General features: G+C 39.7%; 1 protein-coding gene across 2 annotated transcripts in view; it reads right to left on the reverse strand.

Moving 5' to 3' along the window:
* Nucleotides 1–16,830, reverse strand: part of RBPJ (recombination signal binding protein for immunoglobulin kappa J region) — a 91,709-nt gene extending 74,879 nt beyond the window's left edge. The window contains exon 1 of one of the 2 annotated variants that reach the window (XM_090267005.1): nt 16,766–16,830. Coding sequence is in view for 1 of the 2 variants with exons in the window: in XM_090267004.1 (XP_090123130.1) it covers nt 16,766–16,785 (20 nt within the window). In the remaining variant the exon portion in view is untranslated. The remainder of the gene's footprint in view (nt 1–16,765) is intronic. The other variant, XM_090267004.1, reaches the window with a different exon arrangement.
* Nucleotides 16,831–17,489: the final 659 nt, after the last annotated feature.

Below are 17,489 nucleotides of genomic sequence, written 5' to 3' on the forward strand. Positions count from 1 at the left end.
TGATTATAACTATCAGTAACAACTGTGAAATCCCAACAGAAGAAATTTTAACTGCCTCAAAACTTTAATTATTCATATAAACTGGCCAAGAAATTAAAGTTAAATGTTACACAAAGAACTCCCTAACCCCTTAATATTTTTTGGCTAATTATACCATTGATAGTCTACATCTGCTCTGCTAAAATTTGGTTATGAATCAGAAGTAACTCACTGGGAATGCTTTTATATCTAAAAGTGACTATGGGTAATAAATAAATTAACAAAAGTTGTTATTTTTAGTGTGCATAAAATCCTCCTGAAAACATGTCCCCAAAATAAAAGAACAGATGTGACTGTAAAAGTTTAAACTCTTTCAACCACTAGGAAGAATAAGACTAATTTAACAACAGCAACAACAAAGATAATTTTAACTGCATATTTAACCTGTACTTTTTGAGTATCTTCAATGCTCAACAATTTGTAATCAGGAAGCATGTTAAGCACTGCCCTTATAAAAAAAAAAAAAAAAATAGTGAATATATTAGGATAATTTCAATATATAAATAGTTCACAGATCTGCAAATATATATTCTAAGACTTTGAGAAGTACCATAATAATACTGCATATATCATGGTGGATATTTTTTAGTCAGAGATTTCATTTGTTTCAATGATTACTCTTCTTACTACCTCCACTCTTTTTTTGGGGGGGGTGGGGTGGAGGTTAACATGTTCTAGAATTAGAAATTTATCTTCTAGATTTTTTTGATCGGACATACAACAGCTTCCTCATTTCTTGTAGTTCATTTCCAAGCATGGTCTTTACTATCTCAGAGTAAAACTACTTTTAATAATTTATAATTAACTATTTGGATCTACTCAATAACATATCAAAACCATATTACTTCTGAAATGAAAATGAATACAGGCACTATGCCTAAAACTACTTATATGTATGAGCTAATCATACCAGTAAAAAATATTTCGTTCCAAACAACCCAACATTTATAGCTTTCAACAGCAGACATAAGTAAGGCATCATCCACAAGTGCTATTACACACAGTGGCTGCTGAGAGCAAAAAGTATCTGATGATAGAAACCATATTCTCAACATCTTAAAATTGCAATTTACCTTTACATAAACCTGAATAATATTGTTTAGCAAAAGAATCATCAAAAGAGTAAAGCATTTCAAATTCCTTCAAAGTCATAAAAGAGGGCAGTAGCAGAATGACTGCTCCAAAGATCACCAGAACAGAAACTCTCTCTCAGTTTGTACTACCCTAACTCACCCCTTCAAAACACATTCCCCCTTAGGGATTCACAAGTAACAAATACAGAATTCATTGCAACTGTGGTTACCATTTGTAAGCAGCCTTTCACTGCTCCAAAAGGCTCAGCATTGTAGATGCTCATCAGTTTTTAAGCCACATCCACAGCTGCTTAGTTAGAAAAACAAAATTTGACAGCAAAAACCTTAAAATGACATTTATATAACACTTTTACATAAAATAATATTAAACGTCCTCCAGTATAATAGAAAGAATGAATGTATCTGGAATACCAGGAACAGGAGACTGAAGCCATTCTGAATAGTCATACCTTTCATTTACATGGTGTGAGGATCATTTTCTAAGCCAACACGCATAGTATCATTTATGCTGAAAGAAGGTGAAGCAGGGATTTCGCCACATTAGTTAGCAGTGAACCGAACCTGCATCACGTCCACCAGACTGTGTTCTTTCTACAACCTTTCTTCCAAAGTTGTGCCATGAAATGCAGAGACAAAACCCCAAATAAAACTGTTCTAAAAGCTAAAGTCGATTTTTAAAAATCCCACATAAGCCAATGTCCTTCCCAACTTACCCTCCTGCCTCAGACCCTGCCTGCACTGAGGAAGGTACTACCCCGGGAGGTGGTGCAGCCAATCGCGTGTGGATGGATGACTAAGCGTTAACCACACAGCACGAGGGGGTGGAGAGCGGAAGGGCAGGAATGCCCAGTAGCGTGTTACATACTAGATGACACAATCGCTAGAAGATGTTCATGGCAACTGAACTGGAATCCGGAGACATGAGTTTGAATTCCAACGCTCCCACCAACTAGCAGGTGAACCTGGTTAAGCTTCTGTAAAAGAGAAACCACTACCTTCCTCACCAGATGTGGCAAACACTAAATGCAACAACAGACCTCAAGGCTACTGAACACCACATTCAGTTAACAGATTATATTTAAAACACATTAGTTGAATCTGGATTAATACCAGGGGGCTCATAAAACTTTGTAAGTATAACACATAGTAGTAAAAGTAGGATTTCAAATCAGTGAGGAAAAAACAGAGCTTTCAAAAAGAGATGTTGTTTAAGAACACTTCATTCATCCATTCAATAAATACTGAGCACCCATGCACTATGTTCTAGTTGGGAAGAGAAAGACAAAATAAAAAGGCAAATGAAACACTGTTAAAAGTTGACACTTGCAAGTGAGAAAAGTATAACGGGGAAGGAACACAAAGTGTGGGATTAAAAAGCAGGATAGCCCTGTCCGGGTAGCTGCGTTGGTTAGAGCATCGTCCTGATATGACAGGGTTGCAGGTTCGAGCCCCATCGGGGTACATGCGGGAATCAACTGGTGACTGAGTGGGCAGGTGAAAAAGCCAATTAATGTTTATCTGTCTCTGTCTCTCCCCTCCCCTTCCTCTCTCTAAAGTAATTTTTAAAAAGCAGGACAAATGTGGTAAAATTAAAAAGCAGACCAAGAAAAGTTGCCAGTGAGGTGGGAAACCAGGAGATGGTATTTTGCAAGCGAAAATGTTTGAACTAAAAGGGGGTGATCCAAAATTTCAAATGCTGCTGATCAAGTCGAGACAGGTAACATCTGAAAAAACTGACCACTACATTCACCTGGTGGAGGGAATTGGTAACATTGAGAGCAGTTTTGTTGGCATGATAAAGACAAAAACCTGGCTGAAGTAGGTTTAGGGAGAATGGAGGGAGAGTAACTGGAAACAGAACTCTTCACAGGAAGTTTATTGCAAAGGGGAAAAGAGAAATGGGGCATAAAGGGAGCGTGGAGTCCAGAGGGAGAAATAACAGCACGTCTGTATGTATATCGTCAAGAAGGCTTCAGTACGAAGGTAAAAACGGAAGCCAGAGAGAGGGAGAGCTAGCTGGCCGGTACACCGTCCTAGAGTAGGTGGGAAGAGAGGATGTCTAGTGCACAAGTAAAGGGCGCTCACCTTGCAGGGGAGTTCTCACCCTCACAGGGGAGTTCTCACCCTTAAAGGCGATTTCTCCCAGGATTTGCGATCTTCAGCAAGAACCAGAATCACCTGGTGAGACGCACTGCTGGCGTCCACCCCCAGAGCTTCCGATACAGGAAGCTGGGGTGGAGTGAGATGATTTGCATCTCTAACAAGTGCCCAGATTATTTCATTGCTGCTGGTCCAAGGACCTCACCTGAAGAACCACAGCACTATTATCAGCCGGAGGGAAGAAAAAAAAATTGAGTGTATGAGAACAAATGCTGTACACCTGGTTATACACTTGGAAAAATTAAGGTTAGAGTCTACATCACATAATGCACAGGAAGAAAAATTCCTCCTAGAAGGGGTAAAGAAATAAATTATTTTTTTAAATTGTAAAAGAATATATTCAAGAAAAATACATACAAGAATGCTTCCATAATCTTAGGGTGAGAAAGATAAGCAAAATACAAAGCCAAAGGAAAAACTACAGATTTGACTGCATAAAAATTTTAAACTCCTAAGACAATAAAATGGAATGATTAATAAAAACTAGGAGAAAATATTTAATATAAAATTGATAGAAAGTGTTATCTAGAAAATAAAAAGTTCCTACACAAAATGAGAAAAAGACATTTCATCAGAAAAATACAGTTATACATGGTTCTGAAGAAAAACACAAATGGCCAATAAACAGATGAAAAAAGTGGTTCCACTTAAATGTATCCAGATTTTAGTTATCTTCCGAAACATGCACAGATGTGTTTGTGGCAGGAATTTAAGAAATGAGAGTTTACTTCCTCAAAGCGACCATTAAGAACAATGGGGCCCTGCCAGTTGGTTGGAGTGCCGTCCTTACACCAAAAGGTCATGCATGAGTTTGTACTCCAGGTCAGGGCACGCCCTAGGTTGTGGGTTTGATCCCTGGTCAGAGAGCATGTGGGAGGCAACTGATCGATGTTTCTCTCTCCACCCCTCACCTTTCCTTCTGTATAAAATCAATAAACATATCCATGGGTAAGAATCAAAAAAAGGGGGGAAGGGGAGACACACCAACTGATGCCCAAAACTACACAAGAAATACTGTTCCCAAGTAGATGAAGAACAATATGCTGTTTAATTGGTATGATCCAATTTATGTGAAGGACAGGCCATACATAGAACAAAGAATGTTTTAAAAATCACATATGCCTGGAAGTGCATTCTACAGAAGTAGGGAAGAATGTTGCACATCCAACTCTAAACAAAGACCACCTCCGGGCAGAAGCAAGGAGGAACCACTCCTTACACTCTTATGCTCCACATTTACTCTGAGCTTTTGAAACAACATATCTATATATTACTTTGTTAACAATTTAACATTGTTAAAAAGAAAAACTTGAAAGAATAAATATACATTAAAATGTTGTGTTCAATTTGATAGGATTAAGATTTTTATACCTTCTACTTTTGTTACTTTTGTTATCAGGAGAAAAAATATATACACGTAGCATTTAGGGTCAACACTAACGATGTTGATTCTACCCTTTAAAGTGAGCCAAAAGAAATTTAGATTTTTAAAGAAGTTTTCATAAAAATAGTAACCATTGCTTTTACTTTCTTAATGCATAAGAAACAAAGATGAGCTTGGCAAAAGAAGACTTAATTCTGAGTTTGGAAGGATACTGGCCTTACTGTAAATAAACAGTGCTCATCTCTGGGGACTGGGATTTAGTGTGTAGAGAAAACTACCTTATGCACTCTACACTATTTACATTTAACATGCATTTAGCTAGTAATTTTTTTAAAACTCAGATGGAATTTGTGGATGGCTGTGTCAGCACCATAGTTTTTCAATCTCTCCCACATGAAAGAGCAACTAGACATCAAAATCAAAACCTATACTGTTTACAGCAAAATTAGGTTACCAAGTAGCCCCATAAACCCCCAAATACAAACACGTGCATACTAACAAACTACCAACAGCCACAAAGTAAGAAAGGAAGCAATGGGCGGGGCAGGGGGTGTGCAGGGGAGGGAAGCTGACCAGGCTGTGACTACGTACGGTCCAACCGAGAGATGAAGTAGACCCTATGGAGAATAAAGCAATGGCACCAAGCGAGGAGAGCCCATTATATATGAGACAAGAATTACCTGGAAGCAGAAAGGGAAAGATATAGTCATCAACCAAATAAGAAAATGAGAGTAGGAGGAAATGAAAAAATAAGTTAATTTTTTCCTGTGGCAGCTAGATGGACAATAGCACTAATAACAGATATCAAGCCTATTTTAAAAGACAAAAGAACAGGTCTAGGTGGTGGAAAAAACAAGTTGTTTTTGAAAAAAACAAGTTTCATGAGCCTACAGAACAACCAGTAAGAGGTGTAGAAATATGGATCTAGACATCAGAGCTGATGACACAAGTACAAGGTCAAAATCACATGAGAAAAAGACAAAGACTGCAAACACAACATTTAAGACTGGAAGAGGAGCAGGTAGCAAAGAAAAGATGGCATGTTCAAGTGACAAAGACAATGTCTTGCTCATCAAGAATATGTGAAGGCATGGTCAACAAGAATAAAGACATCTCGTAGTCAACAAAAACAAAAAAATGCAGAAAAACTAAACAGGCTGATGAGTAAATGAAGGCTTGAAGATCCAGATGAAGGTTATTTAATGGTGGCCTTGGGCAAAAGCCGTATTTTAATATGTAACACAAATGGGAATATAAATATGAGACAAGTGGTAAAAAAAAGATACGGCAGTGGCTTGAACGAGAGCTTAAGAATAAAAATTGAAGCCTTGGCTGCTGTGGCTCAGTGGATTGAGCATCAGCCTGTGAACTAAGCTTCACTGGTTCAAGTCCCAGTCAGGACACATGCCTAGGTTGCACGCCAGGTCCCCAGTTGGGGGCGCGTGAGAGGCAACCACACATTGATGTTTCTTTCCCTCTCTTTCTCCTTTCCCCTCTCTCTAAAAACAGATAAATAAAATAATATTAATAAATAAAGAGATCAGACATTAATTTAAAAAAAAAAAAAAGAATGAAAATTGACATTAAGCAATTCTTACAGCCCAGACCAGAAAACTCGTCATTAGGCAGAAAAGATAGAAAAAAACTGAAAATACTGAATGAAGAATTAACTGATAGAATATGGCAGGAATGCCTGACAAAATTATTTTAAAAATTAAATAGTAAATGTTTTAAGATAGACAATGCTACTTCAGAGAACCTTTTAAATTCAAAGATTAATCAAGTCTAGTTTTGAAAGCATTTCTAGAGCACAGATTTATTTTAAAAATTATCCAACAGAGAATATAATCTCCTTTCCCTTAAAGCCTTGTATTAGACTTATATCTGGGACTGTCTTGCCACCTAGTGGAGCTTGGAAGCTTGCTCTATCAGCAGACATAGGGTAGTGCAAATGGCAAAGGCAGAAATAAAGCTGTGTGAACTTTATTAAATGAAGATATCATCTCCCTCATTGTGAGGATTCAGCAGATATCCAACCAAATGTCAGTTCCCTAATCCCCTTAATATTATGTTTGCTAAACTATTCATATTTCTAATATAAAGGAGAATATTAGCATTTCTATTAGGGATAAAAAAGGTTGAACATATTCCCAACTGTTCAGAGTGGTGAATTTCCTGGTGGAAGACTACAATGACTCACTTTATAAAATATATTTAAATAACTTGTGAGTTTTTGTAACATATTTTGCCAATCAGAAAAATAACCAGATGACATTAATTAATCCTTAAGAAAAACTTCAAGACAGCCACTTCCCTGAAATATTTATAGAAATAAGCCAAAAAATGAAATGAGAAAACAAATCAACTGCACACCTAAGGTACCAGGTAAATTTAAATTCTTATGTAATTTAAAAGATATTTAATTACCAACTGACAACTTCCAGCTAAGAAACTAGGTTAAATGAATGACATGCTACTAAATCCTGTACGTAAAATGTACACATCACTCTGTATACGATGGAAGAAGGCCAGGATGAAGAATGGCGTGTTCACCAATAACTATGAAATAACCTTTGAAGGCGATAGCTTTAAAAAAACAAACATTAAAATAGTGAAGCAGCAACTCCCACCAATTCAGTAGTACTATCCATTTACTCAAACAATGACATTCGTTATAGGCTGTAAGTAAATTACCAGAACTATCGCTACTATCTGTGAATGCTGAAATGAATTTAATTCACTTCCTTAAGATTTGGATAAGCACAGATGACAGATACGACAGATTTAATGAATCCCATAGTCAAAAGAGTAATTCTATCTTGACATATACACTAAAAAAAAAAAAATCCCAATATGAAAATCATCGGCTTCATAAATGAGCCATCTTTCAGTATAAAATTTCAAGTGTGGCCTCCTTTCTAGTATGACAGTCTTTTTTTTTCAGTCCGGATACTTCAGAAACTCAACAAAGCTGGAATTTAGTGCAGGTGGTAAAACTAAAAAACTAGGGAGGCAAGAGAGATTGGAAGGAGCCAGGGGTAACCGAACCCAGGCAGTTCTTGAGTAGGGTTAACTAAAGCAGAGGGGGTGAGAGGGATGAAGTGAGAGCAGCTGTGTTCTCCAACAGGCCTCCCTCATGAGTCACAAATACAAGAGGAAGAACACAAGCAGCACCAAGAACAAGAAAACAGCAGAGGAAAGAACAGGCAGGCTCAGAGCTGACTGATTAATAAGCCGCACTCCACCTACCAGGCTTGGGGCAAAGAGATTTGTATCCTCCGTTAAGTCCCCACAGACAGGAGGGGAAAAGACCTTTTAAAAACAACTTAAAAACAAAGCAAAGTACATGCAACATTAAAAGGCAGCTGAGTGGTATAAGTAGGAAAGACTATAAAACCCTCATAAGTCTCTCCCCAAAAATCAAACCAGGAACCAGTATCAGCTCAGTCATTTAAAGTGTCTCAGCTATCAGCTAACTAACTGTATTTAATCTGCCTGTGCTTATGTTTAAATAAATGGTTACTTTAGAATGTATGATTAGAAAAATCTTTTCCAGCTCTGAAGTTTACTGAACCCTATGAACTGAAATCATCTACACTTGTCATGAAGGATGTAGTTCCATTTTATGCTTGTTACTCCACAAGAGGGAGAGTACAATACACCAGAGTAAGAGAACAAGGAGTCATAGCCCAGTAGGCCTACAGAGGACACCTATCATCTTCCATTAGGTCCAGTAAGACACAAACTCCCAGTCTCCTCCATTAGAGCAATCCAGTCTTAAGAAAAACCATGGCCTGTAATTTACCCATCAAGCTTCACTTTAAATACATCTAGAGATGAGAAATTTAGTCACTTGTGAATTTCACTGAGCCTCCCTTCAGGTTCTTTCTACAGGGCATATTCTAATGCCATTATGCTTTTCTATCTTTTAAGACTTTAAGTGAGTTCTTTTCACTATATGTTTCATATTTAATTTCAAAAAGTATAGTCTAGAAATGGCAGAAAACTGAACATAATAATCCAGGGATCAGTTTCCCTGGAGGTTGTACGCATAAAAATCAATCTTTGCTGAATGTAAGCCTTATTACTTAAACGAAATGCCATCTAGTGGCAAGTGTTACACATTATTAAAAACACAAGTCATTCACCCAGCAGGTAGCATTCTGGCCTCCAGCAGTTGCTCCATAATTTTGCAAGGTAGGTAAAATATTGATCCTGTCCTATGGAGCTCACTGAGGTTAGACAGACAGATAGATATATTTATAAATTGCAGAGATATGTTAAACGTTACGGGAGTATGCTAAGTATTCAGCATTTATTGAAAAGCTAAAAGAAACAAAACACTTGTAGGTTCACTTCACTCAGATTTCCCCATTTCTAGTTACTTCATCACTAAGGTTTCAATTGTTCAGTTGTTTTTCCTCAGCCTAAATTATCCGTTATATTCTACTCCAAAAAGGAGAAGAACCTACTGCTTCCAGAACTGAGCTAGCCACTTTATTCCCCCCACGTCAGTTAATCCTCACATCACTACCATGAAGTATTTTCTATACTTTTTTAGATATGGGCAAGACCTAGAATAAGTGACATGCTCACAGCCACGGAGCTATTTAAGAGATAGTGTACAGATTCCAAAGCTCCCTACACCACTCTGCCCCCAAAATAGCTGCTTTGTTTTGTCCATTCCTGGGCCTACCAAAATCAGACCTTGATCATATTTCTCTTACGGTGTCCATCAATTCCAATTTTATTTTACTACACTGTTTACATCCAGCCTCACCTCTTCGAAAACATTCAGTAAGTTCCCTCCTCCTACCCCAAGTTAACGATTGATGTTCAAATCTTTAGCTTAGCATTCAAGAGCTTCTAAGAGGCCCCAACCACTTTTTCAGTTTTATTTCCTACCACTCCCTAGCAACTCTCCTGTTTTCTATGAACTTTCCTCACCTCTGTGTTCTCACCAACATTATACATCTGGTACAGTACTTATAATCTCTCCTATTATAATTACCTGTGTACTTTCCACTAAATCATGAGATTCACCAGACCATTTTTTAGCCATCTTTGTAACACCAGTACATACAAGCATCTTATACCTATTAAGTGCTCATCAACTATTACTTTAATATAATGTTATTAAAACAATGATAAAGGAGAACCGCTAAAGCATGGTTATACTTTTCATTTCCTGTAACCCTCCCTTCATGTCTGGGAACCTTAATGTTTCTGCTTCCTCCGTTTGGTATATGGATCAGGAGCTTAGTTTAGAATTATAATTTTTACATGAAAAATTTTCTTACTCAAACCGAAAGTTAAATGATTTGAAAAAGTATGCTGGCAACTATGGAGACAATAAAAAGTTCAGTGGTTGCCAGGGATCACAAAGGAGGGAGGGATGAACAGGCAGAGCACAGAAAATTTTTAGGGCAAGAAACTACTCTGTATTGCAGATATATTTGTAGCTACATTACACATTTGTCCAAACATAAAGAATGTACACCAAGAGTGAACCCTAAGGTAAACTATGGACTTGGAGAAATAATAATTTGTCAATTAAGTTCATCAATTATAACAAAGTACCACTCTGCTGGGGGATGTTGAGGCTATTAATGTGGGGGTGGGGGGGCAGGGAGTACATGGAAATCTCTGTACCTGCCCCTCAATTTTTCTGTAAGCCTGAAACTGCTCCAGACTACAAAGTCCGTTTTGAAAAATGTATGCTGGCAAAATAAAGCAACATCTTAGTGGGTCTGCAGTTTTCCAAAGAAGGAACAAATACTCATTTTAACTATGCAAACCAGCTTAAAACTAGTATGTTCTGTCTGGAGCAAGACTAGTTCCAAAGTAAGTTGTTTAAAATAATAATTTTTAAAGATCCACAACATTGATTCTATACTTTACAAGGCAACCAGTACTGTAGTTATATAACACAATCTTTACCACACTATTAAAAAATAGGATTTTATAAAGTGATAACCATTTTTCCCAGTTATATGAAATTTTTATGAGACTTTACAATTCCATAATCTAATTAATGCACAATGCACAAAAAATAGCTCTGAGACCAAATCAAAGCTACTGAATATACAAAAGGAAGCACGGGAGAGGAATTAAAAGGGTCAACTTGACTTTCTAGTATACTTCATCTCAGGTCCCACGGGTACAGCGTTTTCATTGCAAGGCTTTTGCCACCTAGGATACCTATGAAAGATTGGTTCCTCTCTCTTTTTTTGTAAACTTAAAACAGTGTAAATATTCCCAAGACTGCCATAAACATGACCAATCTGACTGAAAAGTTGTCATGCTTATCACCATGCACTGTACCAACATAACAATCTACACAAATATTTATACAGATAGGTAATTATTGTAAAACCAATTATACAAACCAGACCATAGTACCTTCGATGCTTGCTTTTCCCCAGTAGTATATTCAGCAAATACGTTATTACCCTTTTCACACCGTTAGGAAGTCATTTCGTTCCCTGGAGCAGAAGCAGGCCTAATGAGGCCCACGTTGACACCATGATGGTGTGCCAGGCCTACGGGGCATCCAGAACTGTGGGCAGGGTGTCTGAGATGGGCATGCAACATTCCTACATTATTACTGCTGTCCAAGTAGAGAAGTAAGCAGTAAGGAGTAGACCCCAAAATGTTGGGGGTGACTCAATGACAACATCGTGGTCAAGCAGTAATTTACCAAGTATGTCTGCTCAAAACGCCAAGGCACATATTTAAAGGGCTGCGGTCCCCTGCACTAAATACACTGCTGCCTTCCTAAAACATGACCCACAAACCACAGATTGCATATAAAAAATCCACCTTGAATCCTGCCTGTGAAAGGTTACTAGGAGAAACCAATTGTAGTAATTAAAATGTTACATAGTTTTATTATTTACAAATAACTTAGTTTTATTTGACAATTATAACTTTACATATTAATCAATAGTTTACCTTGATAGTCACAATGTGACTGGCAGATAAATACAACAAAATCATCATTCCCTATTTTACAGCGGTAGAACCTGGAGCTTGGAGAAATTATCTGTAAATAACCTGTGCATGAGATCTGAGTCTCTCTTATCAACTTATTTGGTTTAATGGCATGAATCCCTCAAAAGCTACTATAATGTCTTAAACATATGCATCTAAGAAGTACTTAAAACACTACAAAATAATAAAACCATTTGAGAAACACTTGACAGTCAACCATTAAAAAATGTGAAATTTAAGCTTGTTTTTTTTTTATATGAGCAATAAAGTACTTCTAATAATCCAAAAGGAGCTTTTGCCTAAGAGTTTTACTATAATGTTCTCAGGGACTATGAGACTACCTGTAGCTGAAAATATCCACCATTCCTTTGGGTATTTTAGCAATCAAATTCCCTATAGAACCAGTAGATTCCCTGAATATATCAAATTCTGCCTACATGAATCATATTGCACCAAGGTTTCAAAGTATTCTGAATGCCCTGTTTAAAAAACCTTTTTATTGAATCTTTACCATATACTAGTCATTGTTTTCAGTCTAAGAATATACAAATGATTAAAAGAAAATGATAACTGCCACCAAGTAACTCACAGCCTTTGCATGTGAAAATTACACTTTAGTATGACACTTCTAGGAGAATTATACCAGGTCCTTTAAGAACACACAGGTGGGGCAATGAACCCAGCCTGGTGGATTGGATTAGAATATCCTCAGACCCAAGTCCTCCATAATACCCACTAACACCAGCCCTTCCCATGCACGAGGAGGCATTAAACTGTTAATTCTATACAGGGAACTCCAAGTTCTGAAATATGGCTGGAGCACTGAATATGAAGGGAGAGAAAGGCAAACAGTTGATATGGAGAAAGGTAAATGAAATAGTGAACCCTATATGCCGGGCTACCTAACATTATTATTATTTTTTTTTTTTTGGACACTTGCTTGTGCTCAAAAATTTAATCCTCACAACAACCCACTGAGCTAAGAACTATCTTGCAATTGATGCAATAGGCAAGGAGAGGTTAGATCACCTGCCAATGTTACAGAGATTTTAAGTGGCACAGACAGAACTGGTACCGCATTCAGATTAAATCCTAATTGTGAGCTCATGAGCTACACACTCAGCTGCCTCTCTTAATGAAGGCTGCTAGGGGGAGCCATTGAGAGGGTTTGTAATTTAGGAGTGAAGTGACCAGATTTGCTCTTTAGAAAGACCGTGTGGAAAATGGATAAAGCGGGTGAGTCTAGAAGCCGAAAATGCCAATGCCTATAGTAATCCAAGTGAGAAATTCTGAGAGCATGAACTGTGGCAGTGAGGATGAAGGAGACAGATTCAAGCGACTTTTCAGGAGAAAATTATCTGTTCTCAGTGATTAAATGTAAAGGATTAGTGTATGAGAGGAATCCAGAAACCTGGCTTGGAGAACTAGTTAGGACGTGATATCATCTACCAGGAATAGAAATGCAACAGATTTTGTCATTCAGCTAGATAGATAATATAGATAAGATAGATAGACAGGCAGACAGATAGATACAGGTATATAGATGGTGTCTCCAAAGTGCAAAGTACTTTCCTAGGCCCAGGGGCAAGTTCAGTTAGAAAATATTTTTGAGACAAGGCATTCAAAATATAAGGAACATTGAAAATTAATCATTACTATTAACAGACTTGGCCTGGAGTCTAGTGAAAGCATTTTGTGCTACTATTTTTTAAAAATACTACTGCATGCAGAAAACAGGTCACTAGAAGAAAAGCATCCCCTAATTATACAATGTTATTACATTTGAGTTTGACAGACCTTCAGTCTCTTACACAACACCCACACACATTTGCCCACCCTGTAATTTATTTTACTTCTTCCCCTCTAAGCTTATGGGGTGGTGGTGGGGGACTGTTTTATTACCCAAACTATAATACATATTTGGGTTTTTTTTCATCCCACTATCACCACTGTGACTTGCCAAGAACTAGTTCATAACCTCCTATTGACTTCCTACAAAATATGACCTACTTCACATCGGCTCAATTCAGTAACAATTCCTAGACTTTAACCACACCTTTCACCCAAGGATGCTCTCTGCAAATCAATCCTAAAGCACAGCAGTCCTGTGCAGATGTGGCAAGTTGTTTCAATTCCCATTTTACTACACAGTTAGGAAATTGGCCCAGGGGAAGTAGAGTAACTTGGAAATAATCACAAAGCCTGATGCCAAAAATAACAACTTTTAGTCAATCCATGAGAAAATACTGCCCCTAGTTGAAATAAAATGAAATTCAGTATTAGGAGAAAGCAAAATGCAAAATACTGTTTTAAAGCCAGGTCCCAGGTTTTTACATTTTATTTTAAAAAATAACCAAATACTAGAATTAAAACAGTTTGCAAGAACTTTCAAACACAGCATTTTCCCCCTAATACCTTATCCATCTACAGTGCCAAAACTGACTTAATGAATTACAGCTGGCAAGAGTGGCTTTTCTCCCAAACCATTTTTTTTTTCTTAGCCACTTAAAAGACACTGATAGAAATCTGTTAGTGTAGGACAAGAAGTAACTTTTTAACAAACCTAACTGCTTAAAATTTAACACCTAGAAGCATATATTAGAACAGATCTGAAAATACCACAGGTGAAACTATTGTATTTTTTCCTGAAAATGTACTCTCTATAAACACAGCTGCAATATGCATGACCAATAAATTTAAAGCTTTAATCATCAATAATCAGAAAGAAAGCCTCCCAACCACAGCTTATGCCATGTTTCTTAATATGCTATTGTTTGATGTAAGTTAGTAAAAGCACTATTATTTGGTCATGATATAGAAGTCTTACACATTTTGGAAATAAAAACACAACCTGATTTGTAAAAGCGGCTTTTATGGTATTGGTGTGATCATTCTTATATGCCACAAGTCCTTCCATTATGACAACACTTAACATTTGCTTATAGTGTGAAACAACAGTATGCTCAAGATTTTACCTTCAAAAAAATGATTATACATTAAAAACATGTGAGGGAGACAAATGATTATTGGTAAACATCCACTCATGGAACCCAGACTGCAAATTTTCACAAAAGCCTCACGTATCACTTATAAAACATAACTTTTCCTGTTAATTAAAATTCAAACTACTAATTCTGATCACAGCCTTGAAATAAAATGCTTTCCACTACACCAACAGTCCTCATGCTAAATCTGGTATATCCTCTACTAGTAGCACTTTATGCGGAACTTTATAAATGAAATGACACACCAGATGATTTCAGGGGTAAACACATCTTCTAAAAGTAGTGATCAACTAGTAGGGCTTCCAGAAATCCTGGTACATCTAATTAATACTTTTTATTCCCAGCACCAGAATATTCAGGCCATTTAAATACACCACTCACATCCCCCACACACACTCCACACACGCAACTCCAAGCTTTTAACACTACCATACCAATAAGCATTCTGAACATTTAAAGCTCCTTTAACATTACAAGTGCCAGTACCTTAGGACTACTACTTAAATGTCTTTCACTGCATTTCATTAATGCATTCCACAAAGATTCTAGAAGCAGTATTCATGCACCAGAAACTGCAGTCTTAAATGCTTTCCTCATCTCAACTCCGACGATGGGGCGGACGGGTTGTCATAAACCCACGGGGCAAAAGCACAGAACTGTAAACTATCTTAATGATTAAGAAAAAGTAAAACAATTTATAAGAAGGACGCTTTCCTTTTTCCTTATGAAACAGGAGTTACTGGTAAAATACACTCCATATCTCTAGTGTAGAAAAATGCTGAAATTCTCTACCCCAACATTCACAAGTTTTTAACAACAGAATTCACTGAACTGCTACTCACATAATCAATGAATAAGCAACGTGGATATCTGAAATTATTCTCACACACCAACAGAAAAATAAATACCTTGCGTCTCTGCTAACTGTCCTACAATACCCTCAGGTAAACCAAAAGCAAAGCTCGACAGCTGCCCTTGGCCTAGGACGCCAGAAACCAAGGACCTGGGGCTGCAGGGGGCAAGCAGGGGGTGTGCAAGAACCAAAGACCCGATTTTTCCAGTGTTAATGTTTCCAAGCAAAACAACCATGGGCCAACAGAGAGACGACGAAGAAAACTGGAGACTGTAATCCTAAGAGAAACCCGGGTGGGGGTGTAGGGGTTGCACGTAATCCGGAGAGAAAGAGGTGCGGAGAGGAGCGCAGAGGACGAAAGTAAGTATCCCCACGCATCTTTCAGACACACAAAAACAACTAACGCTATGGTCTGCCTGCACGTAAGCACCAGATGGAGTCCCCTGCGCTGGGACAGTTCAGTCGACACACAGAGTGGGTAGTGGATAAATCAACCGATGATGGGAAGGGAATTGGAGGGGGGGCTTGCCAAGCGAATGAACCACTGAATGGGGAAGACAAAGCCTCTGGGGTGATCAAGGACCAAACAGAAAGGTAAGAGGGTAACACAAGAGAAAAATAATGGAAAAAAACTTAAAAGAAAAACAAATCTGGTGTATGGGCTGTGGCAGGTCACTGAGGTACCGAACAGAGAGGGAAACAACAAAGGGGCGCAGGAGGAAGGACAGCTGAGCAGAGGTGATAGAGAAGGGATGCGGGGCGCAATGGGTCGGACAAAGCGCCCCAGGCAGAGAAACAAAGGGCCGGGGGTAGAGAGTAGCGGGGGGCAACAGGGGAAGACAAAGCGCCCGGGGCCGGGGGCACGGGCCAGGCGAGGAGGCGACGACGATCGGAGGAACAAAGCTGCGCCGGGCTGGGAGAGAGGGGCCGCGGGCGGCGGAGCGGGAGGCGCGCGGCTGGCACTGCACCGCGGACCCCCGTGCGCCCGGCCGCGCTCACGCCCGCACCCGCCCGCCTCGGCTCCGCCGCCGCCCGTCCTCGCGCTCCGGAGCCCCAGCCACGGCGGCGCACAGCGGGCAGCGCACGGCCACACGCCGCCGCGTTCGGCGCACGCGTCACCGCCCCCGCGGTTCCCAGACGCCAGGCGCGCCGCGGTCTCCGAACCTGCAGACATCCGCGGGCTGCTAGAAGCCCGCAACTTTCCCGGTTCCCAGCGCTCGGATTCCCCCAGACTTACCCTGTCACAACAGGCGCCATCTTCCACAAACTCTCGCCAAAACTCCAACCCTCGCGAGATTCCCCCGACGCCTTCCCTGGTCCCTCTCCCCCGCCCCTTCCCTTTTTCTTCGCTCCTCGATTCCACCCAGCCCCCGCGCTCCTTTCCCCCTCGCAGCCGCTGCGAAGAGCCAGACGCCTCGCGCCGCCCGCGAAGTAGAGGATCCTGCCCGCTGCCTTCCCTGGAAACCTACCCAAGCGATGGAGCATGCGCAGGCGGCTCCCCCACGGGCGAGCCCTCCGTGTGGTCCATGGGGAGCGCTCCGGTTATCCAGGTTTTGAGACGCGCCCTAAGGGACGTACGTGGAGACTGAGGAAAACCGGAGGGGATTACAATGGGGACGGGGAATGGAGGGGTCAGGGGGCGGGGCCGAGGGGAAGGTCCTGGGAAAATCTGCCGCGTTTCACAGGACTAGATGAAACACCTCCTCAAATGGGTGTTTTCCAAGTGGCTTCCCGCTCACTCTGGTTCCCAGCCCTTTTCATTCATTCAGATGTTCATTGGACGCCTCCTTTATGCTAACGTCAGTGTTGGGTGTTGGAGCTACAGATGCCTGGAGTTCGGGCGAGTGACAAACCAGAAACTTCGCTCTTGCAACCCGCCCCCCTCCCCCGCCCCCGGTGCTAGCAGGGTGAGAGAGAGGAGTCCAATGTTGTTCTTCCCTCTAGAACTCTGTAAATGGGAA

Source organism: Furipterus horrens, unplaced genomic scaffold (genome assembly GCF_987537825.1).
Source record: "Furipterus horrens unplaced genomic scaffold, mFurHor1.1.pri manual_scaffold_2, whole genome shotgun sequence".
Lineage (NCBI taxonomy): Eukaryota > Metazoa > Chordata > Mammalia > Chiroptera > Furipteridae > Furipterus > Furipterus horrens.